At 34.3% G+C, this 17,307-nt stretch overlaps 2 protein-coding genes, 1 non-coding gene and 1 pseudogene across 3 annotated transcripts; all 4 read right to left on the bottom strand.

The window, feature by feature from the left end:
- The window catches only part of LOC18052789, a 32,780-nt pseudogene extending 24,588 nt beyond the window's left edge, over positions 1–8,192 (bottom strand).
- On the bottom strand, positions 5,448–6,385 carry LOC18052788 (syntaxin-125). The gene has a single exon (XM_006447309.2). The coding sequence runs from the start codon at positions 6,351–6,353 to the stop codon at positions 5,448–5,450; it is 906 nt and encodes a 301-aa protein (XP_006447372.1). The 5' UTR covers positions 6,354–6,385.
- Positions 8,193–11,087: 2,895 nt separating the features above from the next.
- TRNAD-GUC lies at positions 11,088–11,161 on the bottom strand. The gene has a single exon. It is a non-coding gene; the product is annotated as a tRNA-Asp (tRNA).
- Positions 11,162–11,366: 205 nt separating this feature from the next.
- LOC18052790 (probable galacturonosyltransferase 10) lies at positions 11,367–16,179 on the bottom strand. Its single transcript, XM_006447311.2, has 2 exons — positions 15,783–16,179; positions 11,367–13,036 (listed from the first exon to the last, which is right to left on the bottom strand). Exons 1-2 carry the CDS (start codon positions 15,930–15,932, stop codon positions 11,588–11,590), a joined length of 1,599 nt encoding a protein of 532 aa, XP_006447374.1. The 5' UTR covers positions 15,933–16,179; the 3' UTR covers positions 11,367–11,587.
- Between the last annotated feature and the right edge of the window lie 1,128 nt (positions 16,180–17,307).

The following is a 17,307-nucleotide window of genomic DNA, read 5'->3' on the forward strand; positions in this document are numbered from 1 at the left end:
CAATGGTTGAAGTTCAAAAACCTTAGGTTAGCAATTTTAAATATATGCTTTATTTTATTATTGTGTTATGTTATGGTTGCATGTTGTTGTTGTATGTTGTTGTGGTGGCGGTGGTAGTGGTGGTGGAGGTTGTTGGTGTTGTTGGTGCGTTGCCAGGGTGCGTTGCTAGGAATTTCATGCGACATCACGCAAATCTTCTCGGCTTTATTGGTTGTGCATAAGTCATCACCAATGGTTCTTTGGTGTAAAATTTAGAACAAAGGCTTATGTAATCCACTTGTATGGTTAGACAAGCAATAATTGCATGCGCACAGATAAGCTGATCAAGTTGAATTACTGTACAGGAGTAAGTTTTGTTACGTATGTCAACTATCCCCTCCTTAATACCACCGCCCAAAACATGAAATTGATACTGAGACACAAGACAAACGGTCATTCTTTCGACCAAAATTCTCCTGTCAGAGACTCTTTCATCTGCCCATGTTGTTAGACGAGTACTCATTGATTCAGCCATAATTTTACTATTATAAAATCATTGTTGCAATATTTTCCTAAAGTGATCAACAAGATGAGTTATAAGAAATTTTTGCGGTTCCCTCATGAAAGAATTCATGCTCTCCTCAATATTGGTGGTAAGAATATTGTACATCCTACCTTCGAACTCAGACGTTACCTAATTACGTGCCCACATTATTCTTTAAATAGTCAGCTGCACTTGTGTGGAGCTGCCACAACACCTCAAGTTATTTTTTAATTTTTTCACGTCTATATACTTTTGCTGCGTTTATAAAGGCAGACTCAAATTCATCTTAAAGAGTTTTGGACAACTTGAATTTTGACTTTATGTTATCTTTGACATGGTAAAAATAATGTCATGGGTAGCAATGCGAAATACTTTCATAATGGCTCTCTTGATGGTAGTGCATCGGTCAAAGATATTTACTAACTTCGGCCTATCACTAATCACTCTATATAACTTCATCATAAACTATTTCCAAGCATCATTATTTTCGAATCCATGACCCCGATGGCTAATAGATACAATTAATTGTTTCCATCTAGGCATGTTGCAACAAACATACTTCCACGATATAGCCTATTTCGATGAGTACTATCTACAATAATCACTTGTCTGATGCACTGTATGAAACCCTTGATAGAAGATCTAAGACCTACAAAGTAGTATAAGAAATTATCATTTCTATTCTGCTGGAGGTGAGTAACCATACCTTCACTTGCTTTGGTCAAAATATGAGAGTATAGGGTTCTCTCATACTATTTTAAGATCAACTTCTTTAGCCTAATATGCTTGCTGATATGTTAACTGGACATTGTATTCCTGCTGCATTTATGCTTTAATGTCATTCATAGTGTATATCTATTTTTCTTGAATAAATTTATCCACAATAATATGACCAACAACCCTGGCTCTTTACTTAACGAACACCGCCAAGCAACCTTATTTGAACAATTGTGTACATTGTCAACTCTCCTCACTACCTAAGGAATATTTTGCTCATTCAAAACTCATGTTGCTCGAATACGTCATTTACATGAGTTCGAAGAATAGTGAGCCTCGAAATGTGTTGTTATGGATCGTGCAATCTTAAAACCAAACTTATCCCTCAAGACAACTTTGCATAGTTCTAGTATTAACTCATTTTTCTCAGTAAATAATTTACCCACTCTAACATCATCAGAATTACAACTTCTAATTAAGTTTAGAGCAACCAAGTTCATTACTATTTATCTGCAAAATCTCATAAACTCTTGCCAGAAACTGATCAAACATACAATCTTTCTAAACCAAAAAAATTATATTATTGTCATTTATGTATTCCATATACCTATTCGCCAACGTCTCCCACAAACCGTCGTAACACAATTAAAGTACAATTGAATCCATTAAGCCTAAAAAATATTAAAAAAAACAAAACACACTACAAAATATGATGAAGTGAATATTTGACATATTTTACATGGATGTCGCACAAACGAAGAATATGTGCGATATGCAAATTTATGTGCAACAAGTGCCTGTGCATTTAAATTAAGGCAAATTTTTGGTTTGACCATGGGGGAGACCGGCAAAAAGGTTGTGGTTTTGATTCGTCTCATCGCAAGCTTCGAAATGGTATATAATACGCTAAAAGTAGACACATATATCATAAGTTATGACCTCCGAAAATATGCATCACACATATTGTAATTTTGTGTGGCATGCTGAATTATGTGTGACAGGCTAGGCGACAAGTACCTATCGCACGGAAATATAGTGGTATTTGTGTGCAACGAGCGTTTGTTGCCTAACCTGTTGCACATAACCTGAGTTTCATTTCCAACTCGAGTTTCTACTGTTTTTAATTTTTTTATTTCTCAACTCAAATCTAAGTACTTTAACAAATTACATTACTTTATGAATGCAAAATAACAATATTTACAACAAAATCTACATCAATTTTGAACTTAAACCCTAGGCTTAATACATTAAAAATTCATATTGTGGAAGAACATACACTAACTATTAAGATGATCTCCAATTGATGATTTTATATTTATGTTATATTGAGAATGTTGAGATTTATTGATAGTGTTGCAAGTGTTGAAGTTTGTTGAGAGTGTTGAGTATTATAAGAGTGACATTATTTGAAAATTTGTTGAAAGTGATGAGGGCAATTTGGTCCAAAATACTGATATTTGCTAGTTATGATAAGAAAAAATTTGAGGGGTTAAATTTGAAAAATGCAAAAATATTGTGGCCATTTTCACAAATTTGGCCATTTGGATAGTAAGATTGGATTGAATTAACTTTTAAAATTAAATTGGATCCGATTAGATTGAATTAGATTAGATCATATATAATACTATCTTTTGTTTGGTACATTATTAGACAAATACTATGTTAATTTAATTTAACAAAGCTGAATAGCTATTGAAATAATATAATATTTTTAAAATTATATTGATAATTATTGACTTTAATATTTAACATTCAATATTATTATAAAGAAATAGTTGATTATTTTTACATTTAATATTCAATACTAGTTTAAATAAATTAATGAATAAAATTTTGATATTCTATATAATATAAAATTCCAGGTTAAAAAATTATGAAATTAGATTCTATGTTCAATTTTTATTGAAATATTAGGTTAAATGAAATAAAAGAGTGATAAAGAGGACACAAGTCCTTTATCTAATTTTATCCCACCTAAGCCATATAAAAATAAGGACTAATAATCCTATTAGTTTTGAACTAAATTTTAGTCAACGCTATTAGTCAATGACATTCAAATATACCTTAGATTAGATTATTTTGTTAGTTCCAAAATCTAATCAAATCTCACAATTTATCCAAGCTCCCAAATATAGCCTAACAGTACAACACTATGTTGGGCTTAATATAATTTGGATAATACCACCCTATGAATTTCTTACAATTGGAAGAATAAAAGGAATAAAGCGGCTTCACACAACAAGGTCTGATTATAAAAGAATAGAATTTTATAAATTTGGCTTGGGACTTGTTCATTAAACATTCTTAAATTTATTAATTTTAATTTTATAAATTTAGTTATTCATATTTTGTAACTTATGTATGATTTTTTGATATTTACATCTTAATATTTAAAAAATAATTTTTGTGACTATTATCTAAATGATAAAATATCTTAATGGAAAGTAAGTACCATATTCTAAAAAGATCTCTATTAAATATACTTATTTCCTAAACTATAAAACATAATGTTTTTATTCTTTTGACGTATAATGACATAAATGTCAAATAATCATGTTTAAGTTTTTATTTATTTATAAAAATAAATTAGATGCCACTTATATTCGAATAGTAAAAAAAATCATTCAAATATTTGTATTAAAACTCATCCAAACATCAATTAAATTCAAATCTATTCAGATCTCAGATGAAAAAAAAATGTTATCTCAGTCTACCCAAGCCCAACAGGTTAACACCAAAAAAACCAAAAAAATAAAAAAATAAAATCACAAAAACCCACCCCTTCACAAAATAAAATCACCTCATAACCTCTTGACGAACCCTTACTCTAGGCCATCAAAACCTCGATGCACCACTATCTTTACGTCATAACCTTCCGATTCAAACACATGAGAGACATCATCTAAGGACCTGGGATAACGGTCCTCCTCATTGGATAGCAAAGGCAAAGCTAATAGATCTATCTCAGAAAAAAAAAGTTTAATTACCAAATTATCCTTATTGGAACCTACAAGAATTTTATATTAATTAGTTGTATGATCGAATTTTATATTAATTAGTTGTATAATCGCTTCAACTATCGTTGAATTCATGCCAAAGTTCATTCCACTTTCAACTTCAACCTCTCATCTTTTTATGTCTCTCTGACATTTAAGCCTTTAAAATTCACATCAAGGAACAATTTAAAAATTCTAGAGGAAAAGAAGTAAATAGCATACACATTTTACAAAGTTATCTTGTATGATAAAAGAACATCGAATTAGAAAAAAAAATCAACCTACCCAAAATATATATATATCTGTGTGTGTGTGTGTGCGCGCGCGAGCTCTAGTATTGCATAGCACTGCAAGTAGGGTTGGTAAAAAAAGCCTAGCTCGGCCCGACCCAGGCCCGCGAACCTAAAGCCTGACCCGCATAGGTTGGGCCTAGATATGGGCTAAAAAATACAAAGCTTGCATAGTTTTAGCCTAGATAAAGTCTAGAAAAAAGCCCAGGCTTTTAATTTATAAATAAAAAATAAATTAAATTTAAGTAAAAAAGAAAAAAAATTAAAATATTAAATTAATATATTTTCTTATGTTAGTATTTGTGATTTATTATGTTGCGTTATTAATATTTTGTGTATTAAAATATTATTCTATTATGTATTAGATAATTATCTTTAATTTAATTTTTTTACTTTATAAAAAAATATTTTATATTTAATAGAAAAGTGTAGACCAGGCCCAATCAAGCTTTTAAAGAGCTTGAGTTTATTCTCAATAATATGAATGGCTTGAGCCTGAGCTTGGAAAAACCCGGCCCAAGCCCATATTTTGCCAATCCTAACAACAAGTTCACAACAAACACACCAACATCACTGTCACCGCCGGCAATAGCAACACAAAAACAACAACAATAATAAGATAAAAAAAGAAATAAAAAGAAAAGAGAAAATTCAATAAGTTCAGAAAATAACCGATGAATATTGAGTTTTTATTTTCTAAAGATACCAAAAAACTTGAAAAAAAAATTGATCATACATTCAAAAATTAATTAGTTGAAATGAATAACAACAAAAACGTTGTTTTCTAGCAACAATTTTCTAAATTACAACATCGTTTCAACAAAAGAACAAGCCTTCGCTAAGGAGCAACCTTGCCAAAAGAATTTGAAATAAAGAAAACAAACAAGATTCAAATGGACATTGGTAATTAAAAAAAAAAAATCACTGAGGACTATTAACAATAAGAGTTGATATAAGTGGAAAAAGAAAAACAATAATGAGAATAATGCCAAGCAATATGGCAATACAAGTCCATTTCCTGGAGTCCTTCTGGCTTTCCCTAGCGAACTCCAGCTGCTCAGTTCCTCTCCTCACAAACGAATTAGCATGCGCCACGTGGCTCTCGATATCATTCAGCTGGTGCCCTTGTGCTTCCACCAATGCAAACATGTCCAAGAAGACCTGATGAAGCTCAAGCAAATTCTTCTCAATCTCCTTCACAGCATCATGCCTCTCTTGTATCTCCGATATTGTGTCCATAATCTGCCCTCTCCCCTGTTCTTGAATTGCCTTCTGAAGGAAGTTCTCACTCTCCCCACTGGATATCAAATTCTCAATCATTTGTTCATCTGCTTGCTGCCCCGTTACTGTAAAATACCTTCTCTCAATTGTTTCCTGATACTCAGCTGTCATTTTAGCCCTCAGATGCTGAAAATCATCCATGGTGTCCTTCAGTTTCTTTCCCAAACCAGCAACAACCGAGGTCCTGGTTCTGTCCACAGATGATCCTGGACCGCACCCTGGAACTTTTCTGTTAGCTGCATTGGATTTTTCAAGAGCCTCAAGCTTTCCCTTTATAACTTTGACCCGTTTCAGGACTTGCTCAACGTCGGAATCCATTCTGGCTCGAATCTGCTTCATGGTTTTTGCGTTGTGGGCAACTTTGGTCTCTTCATTTGATTCCTGTAACCTTTTGTAAAGCTTCTCGACCACTTTCATATCCTCTTTCACATTCTCCACGTCGTCGAAGAACTTGTCGAGATTTTCCGTCCCTTTTCTAATCTCCCCGCCGGCCTCCAGGTCGACATTGGAGTATCTCTTGAATGAGTTCGAAATGAGGTCGTTCATTTCGGCAGATTTTTTTTCTTTTTTTCCCTTTTTTTGGGTTAAATTTATTATTTGACAAACAAACGGGTGTTCAGGGGAATAAAAATCCCCCGAATTGAATGAACTTTCTGTTTTCTTTCAAGTTTTTTTCTTCCTTCTTCTCCAAGATTATATACTAACGGATTGTTTGGTAATCTTCCATTAAAATTTGGAGGAAGAGGTAGAGATGATGGTAGAAGCAAAAACTTCATCAAGAGAAGCAATGGGGTCGCGTTGGGGTTGGGGGTCTCGAGAATAATCGAGGGCTTGGATCAGTCAGAGGCTTGGAGTGATTAATTCTCTGTGACCAGCCAAATCAATAAAAGGACGGTCGTTAAAGTAGGAGATCATTTTGCCACATGGCAGCTTCTGCTTCAGAAAATATTTGGAACTGGATTTGACCAGGTCTTAAGTCATTCTTAATAAGACCGTTTTATTGTACGATTTGAACCCATTTACTGATTTACACTAATCTAATTTATGCTGGCTGTCATACAAGTTAATGTGTTAAAGAAAAAAAAAATTAAATTCTCCATTAATCTTGGGAGCTTAATGAAGACGTGCCCTTTATCTTATAGCTGCGTCCTCAAACAGCAAAGCATGTCTGAAGATACTTGGAATTGTTCTTAAACAAAGTAATAGCCTGCAGTCAGATACTTGAAGGTTGACTTGACAGCATGATCTTGAAATATTTGAGTGTCGGATACAATCCATTTACACTATGATCCAAGTGGTGCTCAACAAACTTTCTTTCAAAGATATTTGAGAAACCATAATATTGGGGACTACAAGTTATGATGATCAAAACTAGATTACATCTCCATCAAATCCTAGTATACCGAATGTCAGCTTCCGAGTATTTCTATCTATCGTTCAAAATTCTTGTTCAAAACACATGAAATAAGTTATGAAGAGATTTCTTCGTCTTGTTTTTCTTGAAGCTGCTGCAGTTTTTGCCATGATATCAACTGAATAATGTAACATTTTAAACTCCTCTCTCGAACCTGCGGACAAAAATTTAAGAGGAAATTATCCTAAAAGATTCCAACCAATTTAAGAAGTTGCATACAAACATAGGTTCTTTGCCGAAAGATGAAATTGAAAGATCAAACATCTATTTTTTTTTTTTTAAGTTTTTTATGTGTAGAGAGAATTAATATTTAAAACATAATATTTTAGAAGACATTCAGCGCTGCGTTTGTTTTACCTCTAACATTGCTACGGTCCTAGAAAGTTCAAGAAATTCCTCCATGAGCAATTTCTCTTGTGCAACAGTCTTTGCTAACTCTGAAAGCAACAACACGGTCTCTTCAGCCTACCGACAAAAAACTTGGAAGTTAAGTTCGTATCATACACAAGGCCTAGGTATTGGTTCAGCATGGATACAGAACTGCTTACCGATGGTGAAAAGCTAGCTAGCATTGACTTGATAGAAGCTGCAACATCAGAAGCATGGCGAAGAGCAATGGCAGCTGCTTGTGAATCCAACTACAAGCTTGGTTTTATTAGTCAAAACTATTTTTTAGTTAGCAAAAAGAACAATTCAAAAAACACTTTTGCGAGTTTTGAGTTTTACGTACCTTTGCTCCTTCAACAACAGGCACCCTGCAAACGACAGACTGCAAACTTTCTTTCGTCATTGAAACGGCTGCTTGATGTTGCCTTTCCATATCTCCCCAGGATTCTAGTGGTTTAAGCTACACATACATATAATCATATATTGATATTTGAATTTGATCATTTACAATAAGAAAAAACTAAAAGAGCACAAGATAGTATTTGTGAAGTTACAACTCACTTGAGACTCAAGTACAAAATACAGCCTCATTTGAAGCTTTTCCCTTTCAAGCTGTAATTTCTTATGTATCACTGAATCTTGCAATTTCTTGAGACTTCCCCGGGCACACAACAAAATGTTCTGCAAAATCATTGCAGAGAGTTACATATAGAAGAAATCGAATAATATTATAGTTTTATAACACTGTAAACTGATTATCTGATTATGAACAATGTAAACTCATTCTAATTCTTTTAGCAGTATGCAAAAACTACTAAATCTGATTCAATTTGTGTGTGTGTGTGTGTGTTTTTTTTTTTTTTTTAATTTTCATTTTAGAGACTTATTGTGAATTTTTAATCACAACCTGAAAAATTCGCGGAAGAGTATTGAATACATCCATCAGTCTGAGCTTCAAACCTCCCAAGAGATATGCCATGTGCAGGGCATCCCAATTCGATTGTCTAATATGATAGTTTCATATATCTACTAAATCAAATCAAAATTTCGATCAAATCACATATGGCAATATACTAAGATTTCTAATTCTTTAAGAAGTTTATCTAAAAGATTCGTGATATGAATGGGTGGGCGGCTATTGTAATAAAATTGAGTATATTTTCTACTTCTACACTAAGTTAAAAATGGATTGCATACATTCAATGTGTTCTTTTATGCCGATTATCTGGGCATGTTAATGTATTTTATAGGCAACTTGTCAAACTGAATACTATTTTGGTTAAAAAAATTAATTAATCTGCAGTGGAGCTACATTAAGCTCAAACAAGACTAAAAGGATAAAACTTGATGTCGCCGGCGCCAAACAGAATTTGCCGGCCTAATTATTATACTACCCTTTTAAATTAACATTACTTTACTCAGAATCTAGGATTAAACATTCAAAATTAAATTTTTGTAATACAAAAATTTAGGTGCGTGCGTTCTTTTATTTTTAGTAGACACATTACTAAACTATGTAGTTTCATAAATAGATGAGTTTTCAATGCTATATAAAATTACGTGGTTTAATTACTCATATATATCTATATATATAGAGAGAGAGAGAGACCACTCAATAAGACTTAAGAAATTAAGCAGATCGATACCTCCACTTGATTAGTAATATTCCCATTGACAGCATCAGCTCTAGCATTTGCAAACCGCCACTGGAACAATCGATTATGAAGCAATCTCAGCTGATGAACAGTCTCCACATCTCCTGATCGCATCGGCGACGATGAGTTTTTCTTACTCTTGAACAAATCCAACCCCAAATTCAGCAATTTCTCCACACCCTTGGCCCTGGAAGTACTATTAGGCGGCCTCAAACTCGAAAACGACATAGGTCTTTGCTTGCTCTCTACGGACATAGGCGGGGAACCTGATCGCCCCGGTGACAAGGCCCATTGTGATGTTGCACTTGCATAGCCCGTTAGTGAATTAGCCCTCGTGATCGCGTTCTTGATCGTTGACATTTTCATTCTCGGAGACCTATCTAATGAGAGCGTATTCTGAATGTCGGAGTCTGAATTCATTCTTTTAGGCCTAGTAGATACATTATAAATATCCTGCATGTATTTTGATGGAACTTCAATACCGGATTTTGAGGAAACTTTAGTACTGATCTCCAGAGAGTTACAATCCGTGGTTGAATATTTGTGGCTACATTCAGATTCTGACTCAAGATTGTCAAGAAAAGAGTCTCTTGGTCTTTGATTTGATTTACTGTAAAGGGCATTTTCATCAAAAGATAATCTTCCAGGAATAAAATTACCTGAGCCTGAAAGTGAAGAAGAAGAAGATGATGATGATTTTCCTGAAAACTTGAACTTTCCTGTGTACCTCATTGAACCTCCAAGAATCGGTCTATGATTTTCCTTTGCACTTTGTTTCTCTTTCTCATTCTCGAACCTATTAAACTCACTGCAACTTCTTTGCCTACCAAGAGAGAAGATATTATTATTACCCGATAATTTTTTATGGTCAAGATAGTCTTTTAATCTCTCATTCCCAAGATGGTCGGCGAGACTAGTACCAAGGTTCTTGTTTGACGGTGATGAAGAAGAAGTAGTGGAAGAAGGCCAAAGGCCTCGAATGAAACCTGATGATATGGATGAGGAGGAGTCTTGATGCTTTCGGGTATCCGGTGGCGTTGATGGCTTTGTGCCGGCGCGATGTGGATGTGGAGAGCGAGCTTGTTTTGGAGACTGGATTGGCGTGTCACTCGATGGTGTTGCTTTTGGAGACAGGAATCTCGAACTTACTTCTCTTGATTTTGGTCTTCTTGTCTTGAGAGATTGATCTGTAAACGTTGAATCATTAACACCCTTCATGTAGGTAGGGGTTGCTTTCGGGATTCGGATACAGAGATTTTTTTTCAGGTTTTGTTTAGTTTGAAAATGGATGAGAAGAAAACAAACATTTGAAAGTAGCGGCAAAGTAGATATAGATAGATACACACGGCCGGCGAACCATGAGGCTTATTGTTTTGTGACTCAAGTTACTTAAATATCCCACCGTAATGACTTTTAAGGATTTTTTTTTTTTTGGTTTTTGGGAGAGGCAAAGGAAAGGGTAGAATTGAGAAAGTACTTGATGGTTTGAGTATTTTTAGCGACGTCGGGACTCGGGCAGTAGTAGACAAGACTGAGAAATTGGCATTAAACAGTTTCATTCTCTCCTCAAAAAAAAAAAAAAAAAACAGTTTCATTCTGGGATTGGACTGCCGGCGTTGTGTGTTCCAAGTGAGAATCGTGTGCTACTGACACTTGGCTAATATATATATATTGATAGCACGTGGCTAATATATTTTGTTTACAAATAAAATGGCTTCAATTTTTCGATGTACACATCAGATCTCCAGTTTGGGCTCACAAATGGAACCTGGGCTTAAAAGGCCGAGAGACCAAGAAATAAATGCTGCGAAAACAAAAAATATTCGCCGTTGCCGGGGATCGAACCCGGGTCACCCGCGTGACAGGCGGGAATATACTCACCACTATACTACAACGACCAGTTGTCAAGGAGCCTTAAATAATAAAAGTTTTTCTATATACACAAAAAAGGAAAAACAGAGATACAGAATACCACCAACCCCCGAAGATCCTGGAGCAAGTTGTTTGCCAATAATGTGAATTGTGAAATGATTCAAACGAACTCCAAACACAATCGAGTGATTGGAAAAAAAATGTGAATTGTTCATAATGTTTACAGTTCAATTAAGAATGTTGTCTCAAAGAATATAGTAGCTGGACAATCCTTTTAAGTAATTGATATGACAATCTATATACTAAAACTAACAAATAGAACCGCCAAGTACCCATGTTACAAACAGCCATGCTTGATTTTACAAAAATCGTACAAGCATTCCCGACGACAAAATCTAGTTCTGATTCATCAGGTATTTTGTGGAAGTGACTAAACTTACACATGTCCAGAATCAATGAAAGTTGCACTGCTGCAATTGAGGATGATTATAATCAACATACTTCTCCCACAAGGGCTTGTACTTTTCCATTCCAATCTTCAACCACGGCTTTGAGTTTCCATTGTAGTGAAGAACAGCTCCTTTCTCTATCAACTGCGGATCGACATTGGTATAGCCCAACCCCAGTACATGCCAAGCGGGATTCAATGGTTCCGTCAAGCCATAGAATGTCAATAGTCCAGGAGGCAGAGTACCAAGTTTCCACAATGTCCTGTCTACGTTCTTTTCCTGCCAGTAGTGGTATATACCAGTTACATTCCTTTTTCTCCACTCAACTAAATCAAAAATGTTCATCCCAAAAGCCCATCCGCAAGCATCAGGATCAAAATGTTCTCTTATAAGAGGGTGTGAGTAATTCAAGTATTTATGGTATCTATGAAACGTCTCCATGCACGTCTCGACAGCTCCATTGACATTACCATTTAAGTTGATGGAAAACAGAGCAGATAGGTCTTTCTGAACAACAACATCATCATCCAGGAAAACCACCTTCTTCAACGCAGGGAAAACTTCTGGGATATAAAACCTCAGATGATTAAGCATAGACAGATATTTTGGGTTACGGAACTTGATTGGAGTCCGACCTCCATCGCTATTACCAGAAAAATAATAGCTCTGTGTTTCAGAGTCTTGAAGCTGCTTAAGAACCGGAACATAAGAAGCATTCAACCATTTGAAGTCCTCAAACTTCTGAACCTCAACAGTTACCCCCCTAAAACTGTTAATGGCAAACCAAGCCTTCATTGCGGCATAGTTTATTTCATCAGTTACAAGATGAAAGACAATCATATCTGGATTCTTCGAGTTTGAAGCAGTTGAATTGACTACAACCGAAGTTGCCAGGATGTTGTCAGAAAAAACACAGAAATGATAGAGATTGTTATCCGTAAGTTTCTCCATTTGTTTCCTCTCCTTAAGTTTCCTTTGCAAATTTTGATTTCCGAACCACTCAGTGGTTAACCTAACACCAAGGCAGTATAGACTTTTTGGGACTTCTTCAGCAGCTATTTGTCCATACTTCGAACTTTTTTCATTCACAGAACCCATCTGTTCTTCAAGTCCTTGAATTTTAGCTTTTAGCCTCATGATCATTGTTGCACTGTCATAATGAAACTGCTGAGCTTGGTAGAGTAATAAAGCCATATCACGAATTGCAGTTTCTGTTTCTCTGGTTGTCAAAGGAGTCCGTCTTGTTGCAGCATTTGAGAGGAGGACTTGTGAATTGCGGATCTGGGCACTTAATTCCCATGCAAATTGAAGGTTGTTGCTTTCTTTTGCAATCACAACAAATGCTTTGGCAAGAGAAATTTGGTCGGTAAGTTGCCTAGTAACCGAGTTAGCACTCAACATTTCATCAGTAATATTCAGACCTTCCATTATCCTGTCACGCCTGTCATATCTCTGCAAAGCACAAATTTCCTTAATTTTCCAATAAAATTAAAAAAAAATGCATAGAAATCTGTATCATTGTAGTAAACTAATGGCAAAACTCAATCTTGTCTTACAAAATCCTATAAGATAATGTTAGCTTCATCAAACAACTGGATTAGAATAAGTTACTACCTGGAACACAAAATTGAAATCACAATTATTTTGATAGAAAATGTAAGATTCAGCAACCTCGAAATTGTATCTTAATTCTAAAAAGTTTTACCAGAAAAGCAAACGTTGGTAGGATTGACTTAGTATCCAATAAATTTTGCATCGTAAGTGAAAATGTAAAATCATACAAGAGGATCCTTGCATCAAAATCACTGAAACTAGCGCCATGCTGGGTGCACGCAAGCTGGGAAAATATCTAATGCAAGTGGGTAACTGATTAATCTAAAATTACATTTCACACATCATATTCGCATAGATAGGAAAAAAGAAAAGAACATTGTCATATTAGAAACCTGATTTGGTTCTATGATTGTATTATGATACTAGTTTATAAATTTGTTGCCTTTATACAAAAAGATGATCTCAGTGGCATGAGATATATATAATTTAGGCTCACAATGAATAACCATTTAGATCTTTCCCTAGCTTTGTAAACAAAGGTCCAACACGAATAATTGCAAATTAACAAACTAGAAGTTGCAAGTCAGTGCATCAGCATTAGTCCACCACATGCTAATGGTTCACACCTTCTACTTCAAGATTCTTGACCATAAGTACCCCAACCTTTTGTGGCATACAATACGGTTGCAAGATAAGAAAGAATCTCATGATACAATTTTTTTAAGTAGAAAAATATATTCATGATACGCCTCCAACTTCGAAAACCTAGGGTGCAGTGGTGCAAAAAATTAAATAGAATTAGTCAGTCACCAACTTGATAAAGCTAGTAGCTTAGCTATCCTTTCTAGTTTTTGCTTGTTCTTGAAAACTTCTGCTGTTGTCCATTGCAAGAGTGAAGCTATTATAGAACAAAAAGTGAGTACAACTAGAAAGAAACACTCATTTCCACATTATGCTTGTACAAATTGAGACAATTTTACGAACTTGTCAACTAACAGCAATATATAATTCCTTAAAGAAGACCGATGTAATCTAACTACAAAATCATCCATTTCTTGGTCTTATGGCCAGCTGCCTCTGCTTGCATGTCTCCTCAACAAACTAAATTAAAAGGTAGTGGTAGAAAAGCTAGGCATGTTGTCAAGCAATAAGCCCATAAATACAAATATGGTTAACTATTCCAGCAACATGTTTTCAAAACTTTAGCCTCCAATAACCATAGTTTTAGCAGACTGGAGAAATAGATCTTGAAATAGAAAATCAAATTCACAAAAAAGCAACAAAAAGTAATATATTTCTGAAGCAATTAAGAATGAAATAAACAAGCATTCACGAGGAAAACTCAATGAAATTTTTTTGTAGATATCTCCACATCCTTACTTAACATTCAATATTCTCCCTTTGAATGTTTTAAGATGAATAGGTCCTAACAGTTCTTCCCTTTTTTTCTTGAAAGTTTCTACAATACTTTTTTTTTTGGGTGGCGTTCTTTGTAGCAAAGGCACCCCTTCAAGCTTTCTGTGCTTCATGTTAATTGTTGTTGTTTTCTAGGAACTTCCTAACCAATTAATATATTCTAGAAATTTACCTAATATTTTACTTATAATATATTCTTTTAGGAATAGGCTTTTCTAGCACACAATGTTGAACAATTCATCATAAGCAGTTTGATCCATGACTAAACTCTCTCAGATTCACTAACATCTGATACAACACTTGTATTACACAAAGCTACTACTCTGCAAAATTTTCAAGTTAGTTCATTGAGGAACAAGTTATTATAATAAAAAATCTTCCTAGCTCAAAATCTTCTACCTTTCCTTTTAATATCATCTCTTAAGCTATATTTGATAGCACTACTATGTACCAATGTAGTGCATGTTCCTGTCCTGTCAATTAAACACAGTACCTTGTCTTTAATTACACCTAAAATATCCATCTAATTCTCCAACTCTACTAGTAAAGTATCCTCATCCTAGCAGGGTAAAGCATTCCATCAAATGATCCACAGGTCCCATGGCATGTTCCAAAACTTTTAGCTGATATATTCAATACATCAAAGTTGCACCAATTGGCTCTTCTGCAAACACACAATTCTATCCCCTATCCTCTTCACATATACAACTTCCTTCAATCTATAATATTTAACACGCACGTCCTAAAGCATGGATGACCAGTAAACAAAAAACTTGCAACACTGGGGCATTCATTACGGTCGCTTATCAGTGTTTTTATTTCTGTCAGAAAATTGCAGCAATTTAAATTCTGTGGTGATATAAAACAAATGACAGAAAACGGCAACGATAAGCATATTAAGAAAGCAATTACAGTTACTTTAGCATGGATGTCATCTCAACAAAGTAATTTTCATTTCCCCATTTTTAAGATGTACGCATTTTGTAAGATACCAGATAAAACTATCAGCTGCATCAATCACAATCAAAATGCCACATCAAACAGCTTATTTCATGCATCACTTTAAAGTCAACACTGACTTAATCCCCAAGATCAAACGATAATTTTACTCAAACCCCAGTTAAGCAGACTGCTTCTTTCCTCTACTTTCTCAGCAGCCAAACAGAATTCAGAATCTAAAAATGAAGAAGTAAAAATAAAAAAGAAAAAGAGAGGGAAAGATCTCGACCTTGGGAAAAGTGGGCCTTGATTCAATCTGACTCTCTTTGCTCAAAATAACAATAAAGAGCAAAACAGCAATCCCACACAATGTCCACCACACCACGTGTGATATCCTCCTCCTCACTGGCCTACGAAAATCCTGACCCCTTCTTCTCATTTCAATTCCCTCTTTCTGTTTGTTTCCAGGGAAAAATGCTTATAATATTTCCCGAGACAGTTAGGGATTCAGCAGTAGCAGAGATGATATGACAATCCTGTGGATCTGAAAGAGATTAGGGTTTCTATTTATAGGGGGAATTGGACTTCTCGGAGTTGAATTTGAATCCTTCAAGAGCTTAAGAGGATTACTGAGAAGTGAAGTGAAGCGAAGCAAAGCAAAGTTTTTTTTTTTCTTTTTTGCTTTATTTTTATTTTCTTTTTCCTTGACAAAGACAGGAATCAGTTATAGGATCTAGAACTTAAAAATGGCTGTGAATTTTTCAAATTATTATTATTAATTTCCACACAATTAAAAAAAAAAAATCTGCTACAAAATTTTAACTAGGGGTGGGCATTTTACGGCTGGGTTCGGTTCTGATAAAAAATTGAACTGAACCGAAATCAATTAGTACTCAAAAACTTGAAACCAAAAGAATTGAATTATAGAATTGAATCGAACCAATTTATTTCGGTTTGGTTCTATTCTAAATTTAGGTTCAATTCTGTATTTTTGGTTTAGACATTTTGGATATTACATGTAGCTACAGGAGTTTTTTCAGATTGATTTTATTATTAAGGCCTGAGCTACATATATATATTTTAATTCATTTTAGCACCACATATATATATTTTTTTATTTGAACTCTGAAAAATCAGAAGCATACTTGCATGATTCAATTACAGTGCAAAAATTATCAAAAGAAAAATATCCTCCATGACCCGACCACAAAATGTACAAACATAAAACAATTAAGTACTTTCAATTCTAAGAAAAAAAATCAACTTTAACTTAAGATAATAACAGAAGTACGTGCACCATAAAGCCACAAACAGCTGCAAACATTAACATATGATTTGTGTAATTTTTTCCTAAATACACTAGTAGCTCAGATCAGCTGAGATCACAACATAAATAGTAATAGTAGCAGTACAGCATCATAAATTACATTTTTCACACAATTAAAAAAAAAAATCTGCTACAAAATTTTAACCATAATCTGTTAAATTAAAATATTAATTACTATATTACACAGAGTTACAACAGCTTTTCCAGATTGATTTAACCATTAAGACCTAAGTTATATTTTTTTCCAATTCATCTCAGCACCATAATTTTTTTCACCTCTTGGTCAGATTGATTCAATTCATTTGAACAATGTAACAGCACCATGATTTTTTCCATTTGAACTCTGTAAAAGCAGAAGCTACTTGTATTTTGTATAATTCAATTTTAGTGCACCAAATTTACCAAAAGGAAAATATCCTCTATGACATGATCACAAATGCACAAATATAAAACAAATAAGTGCATAAACATAAAATAAATAAATAAT

The sequence above is a fragment of the Citrus clementina genome, unplaced genomic scaffold (assembly GCF_000493195.1).
Source record: "Citrus clementina cultivar Clemenules unplaced genomic scaffold, Citrus_clementina_v1.0 scaffold_2, whole genome shotgun sequence".
In the NCBI taxonomy this organism is placed as follows: domain Eukaryota; kingdom Viridiplantae; phylum Streptophyta; class Magnoliopsida; order Sapindales; family Rutaceae; genus Citrus; species Citrus x clementina.

Excerpts from the sequence above, each read along its gene's own strand:
- LOC18052788 (XM_006447309.2), bottom strand. The coding sequence starts at position 6,353 with ATGAACGACCTCATTTCGAACTCATTCAAGAGATACTCCAATGTCGAC.
- LOC18052790 (XM_006447311.2), bottom strand. The coding sequence starts at position 15,932 with ATGAGAAGAAGGGGTCAGGATTTTCGTAGGCCAGTGAGGAGGAGGATA. Across the intron at positions 13,037-15,782 it reads CAAGGCCCACTTTTCCCAAG|AGATATGACAGGCGTGACAG; the intron begins GTCGAGATCTTT and ends TGTGCTTTGCAG.